This window comes from Schistocerca serialis, chromosome 5 (genome assembly GCF_023864345.2).
Source record: "Schistocerca serialis cubense isolate TAMUIC-IGC-003099 chromosome 5, iqSchSeri2.2, whole genome shotgun sequence".
In the NCBI taxonomy this organism is placed as follows: Eukaryota; Metazoa; Arthropoda; class Insecta; order Orthoptera; family Acrididae; genus Schistocerca; species Schistocerca serialis.
In genome coordinates this window covers 416,317,537-416,334,500 of record NC_064642.1, presented here as the reverse complement: position 1 = coordinate 416,334,500, position 16,964 = coordinate 416,317,537, and the positions used below count along the sequence as shown (strand labels likewise).

General features: G+C 38.0%; 1 protein-coding gene across 1 annotated transcript in view; it reads left to right on the top strand.

The window, feature by feature from the left end:
- Positions 1 to 16,964, top strand: part of LOC126481272 (alpha-L-fucosidase-like) — a 114,222-nt gene that overhangs the window by 85,428 nt on the left and 11,830 nt on the right. The window contains exon 7 of the mRNA XM_050104897.1: positions 13,236 to 13,398. Coding sequence (XP_049960854.1) covers positions 13,236 to 13,398 — 163 coding nt within the window. The remainder of the gene's footprint in view (positions 1 to 13,235; positions 13,399 to 16,964) is intronic.

Here is a 16,964-nt window from a genome sequence, read left to right as displayed (position 1 = left end):
GTTGTTTGGACTATGCTGCAGAATTTTTCTGGGAAGCCCTTATACCTCCTCCATTCAGTCACAATCTCTTCCCATGTAATAACCATATTTTTGGAGTCCTGAAGAAAGGCACTTGTGGCCATCAATTTGCTTTAGACAAAAAGGTGCATCCCTGGGAATAATTGTGGCTCCATAGGCAACCACAAACATTTTTCCATGAAGACATTGACCATCTTGCCTGACAGTGGGCTCAGTGTATTATTAGTTATGGAGATTACTTTTCAAATAATAAACATTTTACTTACTCTTTTTTTCATCTATCTTATTTTTATTTGACTCCCTCTTATAGATTAGCATATAAAGTGTGAGTTTAACTGTTTAAATGAAGAGTGTATTTTTAAGGATTGCTTTGTAAAGTTACAGAAACTAAATGTTGTTATAAAGTTGACATATAAAATCCCAGGGAAATGACAACTGAGAATTTTCGGTGTATATTTCAGAGTTTGCTAGAACACCTCAGTAAAGAAAAAATGTAAGTGTTGCTGATTTCAACATCAATCTGTTGCATGAAAACTGTGGGGCATCAAAATTCATTGACTTAGTAAAATATATGGTTTAAAATAAAAATTTTGTGACTTTACCAGAGAAAATGCTTGGTCAGCTACACGAATTGACATTGTTGTAACAAATTATGTGTTTGAGGCTGCATATAGATTTTGTTTGGATTTAGGAATTAGTGATTATCCAGTGTCATTCATTGAGCTGCCTAGAGCAAGTAGGAAAGTTCTAAGTAAAAAAAAGTCGAAGTAAAAGAAAATTTAATCGAAAGGCTCGAGTTTATTTCATGGAAATCTAATGGGACTGAATGGTACTTTTATCAGAATATTTCAGTCACTGTAAATTTTTAAGTAATTTGTCAAATGTTTCCAGTGTAACATTTCCATTTGAAACTTGTTTTAATAAAGTGACAAAAACTTAAAATGGATTACTAAAAGTATAGAATTCTCAAGTGCTAAGAAAATACAGATACACAAGGAAGTGAGATATAATAAACACTGACTTTTGAATATGTTAGACAATGCAAAATTACATTTAAGAAAGGTTGTCAAGACAGGAAGCAAATGAAAAATAATGGTTTAATCTTAAGGCAAGAGAATAAATCTAAGGAGTGTGGTCAGCTGTGAAAAATGAATTAGATATTAAAGCCTAGAGACATGAAATTTTTAAAATTAAACTTGGAAATGAGATTATTGCAAATCCAGCTCAGATTTCAGAATTCTTCAATGAGTTCTTCATTAATATGGTGAAATCAGGTGTCAGTGTTGCAGACTGTAACCAAGTATATCCCTTTGGGCTAAATCAAAAGTATGAATGCCTCACAAAATTTAAAACAGTTTCAGCAATAGCTGTAGAAAATATTATATTAATGCTGAAAAACAAAAATTTTGCAGATTGAAATGGAGTACCCATGAAAGTCCCAACATATGTGTGCAAAATAATAGGGTACCCACGACCTATAATAATAAGCCCATCTTTTGGCCGTTGATGTGTCCCATAGACACCAAAGTCCAGAAGAGTCAAGACAGGAAATAGAAAATTATCATTCCACCTCTTTTCTTCCAGTCTTGACAAAATTAGTTGAAAAAAGGTACTGCGGTCCAGAATCAAAATTTTACTGGGAAATATAAGGTTATTTTGAAAAATAGGTTTGAATTCTAGCTTAGAAATAGCTCTACAGATGTAATTTACAAGTTTGTTAACAAAATTAGCAAATCATTACATAAGAATAAAGTTGCAGGAATCTTTTGTGACCTCATAAAAGCCTTCGACTCAGCAAATTGTGAACTGCTTATCTATAAACTTAACAGAAAAGAACAAGGGTAGTGCTCTACATTGACTTACTTCATACTTATGCAATAGAAAACCAAGAGTGATTGTCTCTTGAAAGGCAGAAAATTGTTCTTACAAATGTGAAACAGTAACACAAGGTGTCCCTCAAGGTTCTATTCTAGAAGCTGTTTTGTTTTTGTTCTACATTAATGATTTACCCATCAATGTAAATCCCCATTTCAGTCAGTGAGTCAGAAAACATCCATGTCTCAATGAACAAATAAAATAGAAACACAGTTTGAGTTCTATGGATTATAGAGTAGCTGTGGTATGGAAAATACCTGAACATCACAATATCCATATGATTCAGCTCAGAACAAATCCCAGGAAATTAAAAAAAAAGTTGTCATAATCCAGATCTAGAAGAAGTGGGTTCTGTGAAACTTTTAGGATTAAACATAGGATAGAAACGTATTGAGTATCTAGCAAGCAAATTATGTAGCTTTGTTTTGCAATCTAGTTAGTGCCACTGACATTAACAAAAGGAAAATCACATACCGCACATACTTCCAATAAGTTGGAAGGCACAGTATTGTTAATGGGGAATTCGAGCAGCATATTGCTTATACTGAAACTACAGAAAAGAATTGTTATGCATGTGTGCCACACATCCAAAGAAATTATGATGCTCATTGTTCAAAAGTGTGCAATCATTAACAGTTCCTTCCTTGTACAGTATTTTGTGACATTATCATATTTTTTCATAGCAATTTAGAATTATTCAAGAAAAACTATTGTGATCACAAATAAGATACAAGAAATGAAGATAATATCATGAAAAAGATAGATTGCTTCTCATCATGATTATCATCATATAGTGGAGATGCTGAGTTGCAGATAGGCACAACAAAAAAAACTATCCAACAAGTAAGCTTTTGGCCAAAAAGGACCTCATCAGAATTAGACAAAACACACACACACATGTGCAAATGCAACTCACACACACAAGGTCACAGTCTCAGGCCCGAGGCACAGTCCGGATACACTTCATGCAGGTCATCAATGGCCATGTGACGCTTGGAACGAATATGCTATTCCAGCTTTTGCACCAATTTATCAATCACCACGGACATGTGCCCACTTCTCTCTTCATTGTGAATTCCTGTTCTTCTGAACGTGAAATTCAGTACCTAACAATGGAAAATCCAGGATGGAATAATCAATGGTCTGGCCTCAGCAGCCAGAGACTGTGGGCGCGTATGTGCGTGGGTGGGTGTTTTGTGTAATTCTGATGAAGACCTTTGTGGCCAAGAGCTTACTTGTTTGACAGTCTTTTTGTTGTTCCTATTTGTGATGCAGCATCTCCGCTGTATGGTGAGTAGCAATATATCCTTTTTATAGTACTGTCATTATTCCATCCTGGATTTTCCATTCTTTGAGAAGTAAAGATAATTTTATATTACCTGCTCTTTGTTTAAATTTTATGCTCAGACTTTCCAGTACATGAAGTATGAAAATTGACAACAAACTAAAAGGCAGGAACATTCTAAGTATTAATCTAGACTTATTGAAAAAAGCTACATGATACTCTAATTCAATGATGCTACTACTCAGTTGAAGAGTTCATGAAGGATTAACTATATATTTGAGAAGGATGTAGTTTATCAGTAATACTTACTTATTGGTCGGCACTGCAGAACCATAACTTCCTTTGCCACATGCCTCCATTCTTGTCTGTCCATTACATTCCTTTTCCAATTCCTGACTCCCATTGCTTTTAGGTCCCCCTCCATATCTTCAAGCACCTCTTCCATGGTCTTCTTTTCTCCTTTACCCTCAAGCTTATATACACACTTCCTGAACACTTCAAGTCCCTGGCATTGTCTGTACGTGCCCAGCCCATCTTATTCTTCTGTGCTCAGGTTTCATTATAAGATTCATCTGTTCAAAACTGTTTGAAATTATATGTTTGTCCTTATTCTCCAGCTTTCTTCCTCTCCCACTGCCCCAGATATTTTTCTCAAAATCTTCCTTTCCTGTCTCAGTAACCAGCCTTCATCTTTTGTAGTTGTCACCCGGCCTTCCAATCAATGCATTGTTATAGCTTTTAATATAGTCAGATTTGTGTTGATTTTTGTATTGCTACTAATATTTCTGGACTTGAATATGTTCTGCCATGAATAATAGCTTTGGTTTACACTTACTATCGTTTCTTGAATTTCTACTGCTGTCCTGTTATCTTCTGTTATTATCAAACATAGATATTTAAACTTTTCCACTCTTTGGTAACCTTTCCCATTTATTTTTATTTAAGTCTCTCTTCTGTCCCTACTAAGACCTCACATCATCATGTACTTTGTTTTACCTGTATTCACTTCCAGTCCTAACTTCTGCACTGCTTCTTCCTATGCAGCATAATTATCCTTCAAAGCTCTTGACATTCCTTGTAATTAATGCTACATCATCAGCATATACCACTCTCTGGGTTAAAAAGTAGTGCAGAGATCACATCTCCCTGCTGCAGACCCTCCTATGTGGAACTCTCCTGAACAAATCTTGATACATTCTGACCTTGCAAACTGTTGCTTTCATTGCCATTTCTGTCAGCCTCACTAATTTTTGTGGGATTGTAAATTCTTTCACACTTTGGAGAACTTTATTCCTGCATAGGCTGCCATACACTGGTTTAAAATCAATATACAACTGATGCAGTTGTTTGTCATATTCATAAAATTTTTCTGGCACTTGCATGGATCTATTTCTCCTAAATTCAGCCTGATAATCTCCCAGTATCCTTTCCTCCCAGATCGTACGAAACACTGTGTACAATGTATGTGAGAGAGTGATTGCATGGCAATTGCTGCAACCTGCCGTATCACCTTTCTTATGTAGTAGGTAGATTATTCCCACACTCCAATCCTTAGGCATTTCTTCCTTTATCCATATTTTCTTTATTAATTCATTAACAGCCAGCACCATCTTCTTTCCCTCAAATTCTAATAATTAGATCACCATGCCATCTTCTCCTGCTCCTTTATAATTTTTTTTAAGTTTTTAATTGCATTCTTCACTTCTTCTGGGTCTGGTGGTTCAACTTCCAGCTCCTCTGCTTCTAATTCCAACTTAAAATCCAGTTCCTCCTCTTCTTCAGTCAAGGGTACCTCTCTGTTGCCTTCCCCTTTCCATCAAGTAACTCAGTAACATACTTTTGCCATCTTTATACTTTGGAATACTGCTCTCAGTTGGAATCTTCTCTTCATTTCTCTACATCTTTCTTAGAACTTTTGTATCTCATATTGTCCTTCATTTCGTCCAACTCCTCTATCTTTTTACGTTTGCACTGCACTTTCTTCACCCTACATAACTTACCTACTCTTTCCCTCTTCTTTTTATTGTCTTCTGCCACCAGTCTTCTTTTCCTTTACAGCATTCATTGTCTCACTTCATTTCTGTAGTGGGTTACCAGTGAGCACTCCTTGCTGAACTATTTCACTGTTCTTTGGTATTCTACTCTCTATACTACTTCTTCTGCGCGTACACTGATGATTATTTTCTGTATCTCCCATTAAGTTTTCACATCCCCTTCCTTCCATGTGTTCTTTCTTGCCTCCGTAAGCTCTTCTAGTTTCTTCTTGTATTATTTCTTTAATTTGGAGACTTTTTATATTGTGTTTCGCTTTTCTGCTACTCTTTTTTTTTTCTTGCCATATTTATCTTCTGTCTGTATATGGCCTGCAGTAAATAATCATCAATCTCTCCAGTTCTTTGGGGAAGCCTTAGTCCCTTGCCATTACTGACTTCATGCAAACTTTCTTTTCCTGTTATGTTTCTATACACTTTTTCTTTCTATAGTTTTGGATTCAGGTTCCCAAGGATCACTTTTTCATCTTGCCTTTGAACTTTGCTGATTTCCTCCTCCAGTTTGGAGAAAAATGCCTCGTTCTCATCTTCATCTGATTCCTTCAGAGGGGGAAAGGCACGTGATTGTAACATTGAAACATTGTTCCATAAATCTTAAAGAACACAGCCTGTCACTAACTGCTTTGAAACTCATTATATTTGCCTTCATTGAGCTATGTATAAGAAAGCCAGTATTGTGGTGGCTTGTATTCCTCCCACTATACATCAGTATATGTTTCCCCAGTGCACTCATTCCCTGTCCTTTCCATCATATTTCTTGTTGTGAAGCTATTTTCACTCTGTACTTACGCATTTCTTTTCTAATTTCTTGGAATTTGGCAGGTCTCTTAAGTGGTCATATTACAAGTGGCTATTTTAGCTATGTGTCACTTTATATGTGATTTCTTGCTGTATTAAAAGAGGATTCTCAAGTTGCAGCACAAAACACTTTCTTAACTTCACAAATTCCTAATGATGATTGTCCCAAAAACAACAACTGAAAGATCATCTGTTTTCACTTGAAATATCAAACATAATGTTTACTGACATGATAACAGATCTGCAAGAAGCATCATCTCATATGGCTGTAGGGCAGTGTCTGATGAGTGATCACGCTGCATGGAGCAGCATTGTCACAATGACAGTGCAATGTAGAGGGAACATCCTGGCTTGTCTCGGCGAATTTCATTAGATGGACTATGAGTGCAGCTGGCTCCTGGCCTCGAATTGCAAAAGCAACTGCACCTCGCTGTACTGGTTCTGGAACTCAAACCAGAACTACCCTGGTGGAGGCTGAGCCTGGTCTTTATGTACCCTGCAAGTAGAAGTATATGTGTGTCCACATGATGTTTGAGCGGTGTTTGTTCTTCGATAGCAGGCCGCCATTTTCCTGGTGCATGTGGTACTTGGAAGCTAAGCTGGTGCCTTCTGGTAGAGCCTGTAACAAATGGTATATAAATATACTGTTGTATACAGTACTGTGTCGCAACATATGATGCCCATCTTGTACGACTAAACAATTGCTGGAGGAGAGTCACTTGCAGATGACGGATAGGCAACCCTGCTTGGCAGAGAAGTCAGACGGGCAGTGGACATATGCACCCCATGGCCAATATATAACATCTTTTCCCACTTGCGAAGCTTTAAAATCCCTTCCCACTTACGAAGCCTGCTGCATTGTGGTGAAGTCGCAAAGCAGCAGAGCAGTGTCTTGCATGGGTGATGAGAGGGGACTTGTTTGTCAGGCATAATGAGCCATTTAAAGACTGTTTGCGCTGCAACATGTGGATTCAAACAGGCTGGGGCACAGGAGCCATCGAAGGCACTGGAGCCTAATGTGTTGCAGGAGCCTGACAAGTAGGTGCTGGATCAGCCCAGACACATGGGCAAGTGACAGCAGTTATCAGTGGCAAACTGTCTCCCTTGACATTGTTTTGCCCTGCACCTGGACATCAGTGATGAACTATCTCCCTTGACATTGTTTGACCACCAGCACTGACCTCGAGAAACCATATGGAGTAACAATAATCAAGTCCAAAGCATTGAAAAGAACCAAAAACAATTTACAAAACCAGAATCCTTGACTTGACATAAACCTCTGAGTACAAGATACAATGAACAAGCCTGCTGAGTGTGAGGTGTAGGACCCATGACATCTGGTACACAAGAACAGAAACAGTACATAAACATTGCCTAACAACTACAAAATCCTCAGTGCCATTTGTCTGAAAATACAGGATTGAACCACTAATTAATGCAAGAAAATGATCCCAAAATATCCCAGAAAGGGAATGGCAACAGGAAAGACGGGGTGTTGGTGGGGCTAGCAGTGAAACTCTAGGCTTCAGAAGAACACATGATAAGATCAGCTGTGCCAGCTAGGACATTGAGGTTGGTAGCAACAATGGGAGCGGCCATGTGGACGGCCATGGCGTTGCCAGTGGGAATGACTGGGCTGGCCACAGGAAAGGCCGTGATAGCAGTGAGGGGACCAGTCATGGTCACACCGGTGCTGAACACACAGATAAGACAGCTGGCACCAGAATTGACGTGGCTGCCAAACCGTGGTGGGCCAATCGGAACAGAGCTGGTGGTGCAAAGGCTGACAGTAGGACAGACGTAGTCGCATACAGACATGGCAACAATTGGAGGCCGGTTGTCATAATATGATGTTTTTTCCTAGGGCTCTAATTCCTGCTCCTCATGTCATGTATCCCTTTCGATACAAGCAATTTTGATGCAGCAGTAAGTTCCACCAGTGTGTGGGCAATATATAACCATTAGTTTGAAATGTGGCTTGCTATAGAGGGTGGCCATACACCATCACTGTATTTTATAAATCACAACTATAATTAAACACGCATCAAAAATTATTGGAATACTGAAGATGGAAACTCATAATGGTAAGATTATTTGTGTCTCTATGGTGGATTCCATTGTTTTGTCACTATTTACATAGCAAACTAAATTGTTTTTAACATTTTCTTTTATTTGTTTAGTTAGAAAAACAATCTGTTTATTACATTGCAGGCAGTATAGTTTTTATTTGCAGTATTACAAGTGTGATTTTCATGATGGGTTCAGATGTTACAATTTATTATAAATAGTAATGGTAGTAATGTTAACAATTTTTTAACTATTGAAGCTCCAGGCATGGCTTTATGTTCAATGAGCTCATTCTACTGCCACACTTCCAAAGTTGTCATTGGTTTTTCTCCAGCATATTTGCAATTAATTTTACATATTTTTCATTAAAATGATGTTAGTGATGACATTCCAAGTCAAAGGCCTCGTCATATTAGCTCATCCCATGACCATGCTCCCAGAACACACTTCTCTTTCTGTGTGGAAAAACCCTGATGACTGCTGGGCCTTGTGGCTTACTAGCTGCTTTTACTTGCACTCAGCTCGCCTGTCACAGACCGTCTGACAGCTGGCCACCCCCAACAAACATTCACACTAGACCATTGCCAACCTGTCATATTCAGTCCATATTGTGGCGGTCGAACCAGCTGCTTGGGATTTACAACGGAGCCGGCAATGTGAAGACTGACCACAACAATGACAGGCATGGCTCCAACAGGAGAGCCAGCAACAGACGGACTAAGGACATGACTGATGTCATCTCTTACAGACTAAGTGACAACATGAGGCCTGGCCAAGATGGGTCCGGCAGCTAGCAGAGAGATGACGGGGCAGATGTCACCTCTGACAGGCTTGGCAGCAGCAGGATGACCAGCCATAACAGAGCCGGCAGTGACAGGAGGGACGCCGGGAGTAGTGCCGGCACCGAGAGGCCTGACACCATCGATGACAGTGTCAGCAACTGATGGTGTCACAGGGGAGGGCTGGGCCAAGAGTGGCAGTACAGCTGTCGTGGAACTCAGTGGACATGTTACGGAATACCACATGGTACAACAACCTGACTGAAGGTGGCCCAGCTTGCTAAACACATCATTCTTGGTCATCCTGTCTGGACATTTTTCACGTATGTGCTCATTCAGACGTAGAGAAAACTTTTGGCCAGGAACTCATAATGAGGTGTGCACATGCAATAACTGGAGGCGACTGTTACTTCATCCAAAATGCACATCCCCTGTTCCACCAATAAGTTGCAGTCTGCCCTCCAGACAAGAGTCTGGGAAAAATTGACAACACAGATTTCTGCACCTGCAAGAAAGTGAGGAGAGGACTGGAAATTTAATATGCTGTGGGCTATGAAGTGCCACTCCAACTGTTGATGATACATGGTCCAGTCCTCCTCCTGACCATCAAAAGTCAGAACTTTGGTGCATAAATGGGAGCTTTTGCAGACAAAACCTGAATAGTGAACAACATGAGACAAAGACAGCTCCACTGATGGGACACATTGCCAATCATGAGACTTGAACTGTCACAGGAGTGTGAAAAAAGTGCTAACTAATCACTGAAAACAAGACAGACCAAAAACATCAACTAAGATAATTCCTTTGGCAACAACACATGAACGGAAGACATCGTATACGAAACACAGAGATTGTCAGAATATTCACAGAATGTCTGCAAGTGTCTCTCCTCTGAATAAGATAGTGACGACACCAGAGACAGGAATATACTTCCCCATCAAAACAGATTGACGCATAAGTGAAAATCCATTTGCTTGAAACCTCTCAACCAGTGAGAAAAATGGAACGCAACCCTATAAAAGAACACACACACAGCAAGAATCATAAACTGCACATGAAAACAGTCTTGTCACCAATCTCCCCTATGGCAGACGAGGAAAGAGAAAACAACTGCAACAATGTGGACACAAATACATAGCCACTTTTCTGTGCATACTTTATATGTGGTTGCTTGCTGTGTTAAAAGATGATTCTCAAGTTGCAATAAAAAACACTTTATTAACTGCACAAAGTCATAATGCCATTTGTCCCAAAAACAACAATTGACAGATCATTCATGATCACTTGAAGTAACAAACACAAAATTTACTGGCATGATAACAGATCTGCAGGAAAAACATCATCCCTTATGGCTGCAGGTAGCATCGGATGAGAGATCCTCCAGAATGGAGTAGCGTAGCCATGACAATGGTGTGAAGCAATGCAGAGCGTCCTGTCTTGTCTCAGTGAGTTCCATTAGAAGGACTAAAAATGTAGCCAGTGGAACTGCAAAAGCAACTGAACTGCAGTGTACTGGAACTCAAACTGAAACTGGCTTGCTGGAGGCTGTGCCTAGTTGTATACACCCGGCAGGTGGAAGTATGTGTGCATCCACAAGATGTGTGGGTGGTATTTGTTTTTTGATAGCAGTGTGTGGTGCATATGCTGCTCGGGAGCATAGCTGGTGCCCCCTGGTGAAGCCTGAAACAATTGGTGTATAAACATACTGCTTGTGTACAACACTGTGTCGTGACATGTGATGCCCATCGTGTACAAATACACAATCGGCAGAGGAGAGACACTTGCAGATAATGGATAAGTGAGCCTGCATGGCGGAGATGTCGGACTGGCAGCAGACATATGCAGCCCCCAGCTGATGTACAAAACTTTCAGGATATCAATATTCCTTCTCATTAACCTTTTTCTTTGATGGGTCACATCTTGTAATCTGTATCCTCCTGAGGGCAATGCGTGTTACCTGCAAAAATTTCATCACCCAGCCTCTGACCTGGGGGTGGGGGCAGGATTTTCTGTTGGGGTTTACTCCCCAAGAGGCTGGCTTCCCTATGCCCATAGAAACCCCTCCCCCCCTCTCTTGCCCTATGTGGGACATGATTTGTCTGGCTCCTCTATTGAGGCCTGTGTGGCTTTGGTGACTCAGCTGGTAGTTATGTTTCTGCTGTAATAGCTCTCAACTGCAATGGAGCACACAAACTCTCCTATTCAGCACTAAAAGTGCTTTCAGATAAGGCTGTGTATCATGGGAGTGCTTTAACAGTAGTCTTGTTGTGTAAATGTAGCTGTTTTTTCACAAAAAAGTTACAGAAATCTGAAAGTACTGCTGCGTTTTATTAGCCATAGTTTTATATCAGTGAAGTTTGTATTACCAATTTTTTGACATTTGTTGTGTACTCTAATCAAAATTGCAATAGTGAATAAAAACAGTAATATTTAAAAGGAAACATGAAATCATTGAAAAAATTGTTTTTATTGTACACCGTATATGAATAGATTATTTGTGAATGGGTATATTATTGTTTTTATAGCATTTGCAGTGACGTAGTCTTGTTGAAGTGCAAATTTTGCTGCTGGTTTGTGGAATAGGATCAAATTTATTCACTTGGAAAACCTAAAATTCCTTTCCTCTTTATACAATTAAATTAAGCATTATGATCAAGAATGTCAAATGCTTTAACAGATGTGTAATGTTTCAGCATCCATTTCCTTTCCACCTATAGGTTTTATGATAACTCACCTATAGGTTTTATGATACTCACATAGAGCAGATATTCACATGTGTATGTAGCCTGACTGTAGCTCTGTTGACTGGTGGTAGTGAGTTCTTGTTTATCAAGTGCAGCAGTGTGTTATGAAAGAGCTTCTCAGTTGTTTTTGGGATATCACTAAGCTGTGTAGCAGGCCTGAATATATCTGTGTTATCTGTAGTGCTCTTCTGGTGGAGGGTGGACAACCTTAGCAACTTTTGAAGATTGTGTAAAGAATCTGTAGTTAAGGACTGATTCATAATGAGAATCAGAGGTGCCATTTGTATTAATAATACAGTTTGAAATGTCCAAAAATCGCAGGGCTATTTCTTCTGTGAGCTTAATGCAGATATGATTTCACCTCGTGTAAATTGTTTGAGATCCAGTGATACACTGTGATATTTGTCATTTCAGGAACTTTATACATTTTGAGTTCCAAAGTAAATTTTGAGAACTTGTGCTGTCTAGTTAGACTACTATGGATTTTCTAGTGTTGGCATAGGATACTTACGTACTACCTAGCTGTAACTGGAATATTTAGCGTATTTGTTTTCTACTTGTTTCTAATTAAGTGCTGTGTCCCTGCTTCTTATTGATTTGGAGACATAGTCATCATTCCTCCTGTTTTCATCAGTTATAATTTGTTGATGGATCTTATTGTACTGTTAGACATAATTTTGCATTTCTAGTAATTCAGTTTTTTAAAAAATGAAAGAAAGGAGGGGATGCAGAAATATTTTCTGGAGATTTTTATACTAGTTGCATGCCAATTTTCATTCCTAGTCAGCTTTAGTATATGTTGATAGGTCGGGAAAGCTAAGACAAAATAATAATGATATGGTTTGAAAGGTACTGAACATACTATTAATGTTTGTCCTGGTTAACACTTCATTCCATTATTTCCCATTTCTATAGGCAACATAAAATTGTAATATTTCTCTTACTTAGGTCTCTGCTGCTGCACAATTTGATGGGTAGTCTTTACTGTGAACATCGATCCAGTGTTAACAAGAAAGCGTGAAGACCACTGTAGCCCATATTTAATGCTATAGTATTATACATGAGTTGTTTTCTTGATTAATCACCTAATACAAAGCAATTTTAGTGTCCCTCATTCTCAATTATGTCACCTGAAGGAGAGTAACACAGAAACCATACCAAATTCAATTGGACGTAGTATTAGCCATTACAGATTCCTAGCATCTGGCTACTCAGTGGAGTTGGATGAACACCTCTCTGAGACTTCACACTTACTAAATGATTCCTAGAGAAAAGAAGTGCTGCTCTCCTTTGAATTTTCTCTTTCTCCTCCATTAATTCTATCAAGCAAGTGCCCCATACTCATGGTCGGTACTTATGTGTGTGAGCTGCAGTTCCTTGGAATTCTTCCAGTAAATTTCAATCTGCCACCTGCTTTCCTACAGCTAGTTTATGCTTTATTCCATTTTAGGTCACTCTCAACACATATACCCTGGATCCATGTATTCCCTTCCATCTAATATCCATTTGAAAGTAACTATTTCTTCCTTCTGTTTTCATATTTCCTGACTTCCCATCTTCAAAACACTTGTCGAATAAAGTATTTCATGAAACTAAAGGCAGTGATATTCTGTTTCAGGTAATCTGCTTTTGAATGTTGGTCCATCAAAGGATGGAATGATTCCAACTATATTTGAGGAAAGATTAACTGACATGGGCAAATGGCTTGATGTAAATGGGGAAGCTATTTATTCTACTAAGCCATGGAGTGTACAAAATGACACTCTTACTTCAGGTGTTTGGTATGTATCAATCTATGACCAGAGATGTTTTACAGTTCAAATATTTTCATGAATTAAAATTAGAGCCAGAAATTAAACAGTACCATCAGGCACATACAAATATTATACTAAACAGGAAAGTACATATGAAAAAAATGTTTGAACTGATGAAGTAGACAACACATAGAAGTGTGTGCTTGTGAATTAATATTGAAAAACAGTTCACTTTTAATTGTAACTGTATATAGATCTCCATTGAAAAATTTTGAAGTGTTAATGGGACATGCGTATTTCTCACTATCCTATCTGTCAGACAACATCAAGCCATTAATAGTTGGTGGCTATTTCAGTACAGATTTTCTAAAGAATTCTGATAGAAAAGATTATCTGGAAGCCTTATTACAAACCTACAATGTGATCACATTAATTAACTTTCCGTCATGGACAGATAAAGATAGGAGGACCCTAACTGATAATGATTGCCTCAGTCATATCCAGGGCAAGAAAATAACTATACGCCCTGTAACGAATGCTCTCTAATCATGATGTGCAGGTAGTTAGGGTAAATAAGATGTTGCCATACAGTATAGATACTTTTCAGTGGAAATTAATTACAATAATTAATTATTGTAAGACAAACATTTTTAAAAATAGTTTACAAGAACGAAATTTATAATGAACCAAATGTTGATATAAAAATTAATCAGTTCCATAATAAATTCATATCTTTATTTGACTATAGCTTTCCACATAATCTAACCGGAAAGGATATTAAACAGACGTGTAAAAACCCCTGGATCCCTAGAGGGATGAAAGTACATTGTGAAAGAAAAAGGGAAATATAACTGTTGACAAGAACGAGTGAAGATCCTGCGGTAGTTGCACTCTAAAAAAACTGCCCAAAGTGCTAAGAAAAATTATTAATATAGAGGAACATGTACATTATGTCAGAAATCAGTAATAAGCACTGTTGTTTGCTAAATATATAATTCATCACTAACTCAGGGCACTGTTCCAGAGAGATTGAAATATGTCATTGTTAAACCCCTCTATAAGAAAGGTGATATGAGGGATGTCAAAAACTACTGACCCATTTCACTACTGACATCATTTTCCAAAGTAGTTGAGAAGGTAATGTATTGTAGAATAGTATTCCACCTGAGCACCAATAATATCCTCCACAACTCTCAAACTAGATTTAAGAAGAGTTATTCAATTGAGAATGCCATTTACATGTTCGCTCACCAAGTTTTACAATCACAAAAGACCACAAGCTGGTATTTTCTGTGACCTACCTATGGCATTTATCTGTGTGAATCACAATATTCTCCTGGATAAATTGAGGTTATGGACTTGGCATCATCAGTCAATGGACAATGTCATATCTAACCAAAGAATGTGGAACGTTATGCTTGATAATTCAAGCAATGTTAAGCGGAAGAGATTCTTATGGGGTTTGACAAACTCAATCTTATGTGCACTGTTTTTTCTAATGTAAGTTTACAACCTTCTGTCAAATATACAACAAGCAGAATTAGTTCTTTTTGTAGATGACACTAATATTGCAGTAGATCTAAACACGCATACAGCAATGGAAGAAATGGTAAATAATGTTCTTAAAGATATTATTGAGTGATTTTTTTCTGTGAATAGTCTCATTCACTATTTCAAAAAGACACAGCATATTCAGTTCTTCCCACCTAGAGATACTACACTAATGAAAAGTGTAACACCTAGTGAGGAAATAATAACTTGGGTGCAGACTTCAAAATTGTTAGGTGTCCATATTGAAGACATCTTGAACACGGCAGCAGTCAACAGCTGTAGAATTATGGATATAATGGGAATAATATTGCCTGCCAGTTGCACACCAAAGGTTCATTCAGACCTTTCCCTAGGTTTCGACAGATATAAACCTGTCTTCCTCAGAAGAATTATGTGAAAAGATAAACAAAGCCATAAAGCTAAGTCAGCAGTAAAATTATCCATCTAATTTGTGTAGATGTGAGTTGTCTGTTTGTGTATGTGATGCAAGTTGACCTTAGATTTTACATGGATCATTTTACTTTGCAATATTTAACATGTGTTATTACTTCTTCTGAGGAAGATAGGTTTATACCTGTAAAAACCTAGGTAAAGATGTGAGTAAAATTTGGCATAAACTGGTTAGCTGTATGGTTCCCCTTGTATCCATATTGATGAACTGATGAGAATTTGAATTTGAAGGGGGAGGGGGGGGGGGGGGGACAACACTTTTTGGAATTCCTAAAACAACTTAGTTCAGCCACATTTTCACTTCAAATCATTGCAAATCTTGGGCAGAGACAAATCAGCCAAGTTGACATATTGTGCTTAATTTCATTCAATAATGTCATATGAAATAATATTCTGAGGTAGCTCATACTTATAAAGGAAAGTGTTAATTCTTTTTGGGGGGGGGGGGGGGGACCATTGCCAACCCACTGTGATGCACGGACTTTTTTTCTTAATGAGGAGAAGAAAACAGTCTTGGTTGCGATATTGAAAGTACTGTTTATTTATTCATCAATGACATGCATTTCACCTAATTCAAGGTGTCTTCAGATTGGCCTACATTAAAATACAATCAAATCAAGAATACTTGACCGCATCTTGGGATTGGATGAAATTACAAAATTTAAAATAAATTTTGATAAGTAAAGTATGGATGTAATTGATAAAACATCCAAAAAAATAAATGGCCCTCGCCATGTGCAAGTAAAGTAGTTGAGGTAAATTATGCTCCTGTCATGTATTAAGTGTGTAACATCCAATAACCTTCAAATAAACAGAAAGAATTAAAAAGTAGAAACTGCAACCAGTCATTTTCATGAAAGTTATAGTCCACAAAGTGAAGGAGGAAGAAGTGGAAAATATGCAAAGTAATAACCTGGCAAGGCAATACCAAGTTAAGTCCAATTTAAAATTAGCTAATTTTGTACAATCCCAAGGTAGGGTCAAGCTCTTCTAGTTTTATTGATTTTAATGTAGCACAATTTGTAGATGCCTTGAATTAGTCGAAATGCGATTCAGTGATGAATAAATAAAAAGTAATTTCAACATCATAACCAGGGCTGTATTCTTCTCCTCATTGTACATACTGGTTGCTGTATCACCATACCATGGAGTGGAAAACCTTTTTTTCTTAATGTCATAACACAACTGTAAACTCAACACTCATCTCCTGTGATGGTTTCGTGAATGTTTTGTCAACATGAGCTTGTTAAAGAAGTTTCTTGCAAATGTTCACTTTATGTTCCTTTTGCTCTTCAATCATAAAATGAGAAATAAACATTGCTGCAATTCAGTTCATGTACATTTTTTGTGTTAAAATCTCATGACCTGCGTCATTTGAGGTGCCAGCTTCTGAATGTTCTCTTACAATTATGTAATGGTTGGCACGTGCCTGGTCATTTATTTTCTGATTGTAATCATCATCGGTTGAAATTGGAGGTCTTCCACTTTGAGGGTGATCTTGAGTTGACTGACAATAATTTTTGCATTGGGAGAACCATCTGTAACATTGCATTCAACCAAGAGCATTATCTTCATAAGCTTGCTTGAAAGGT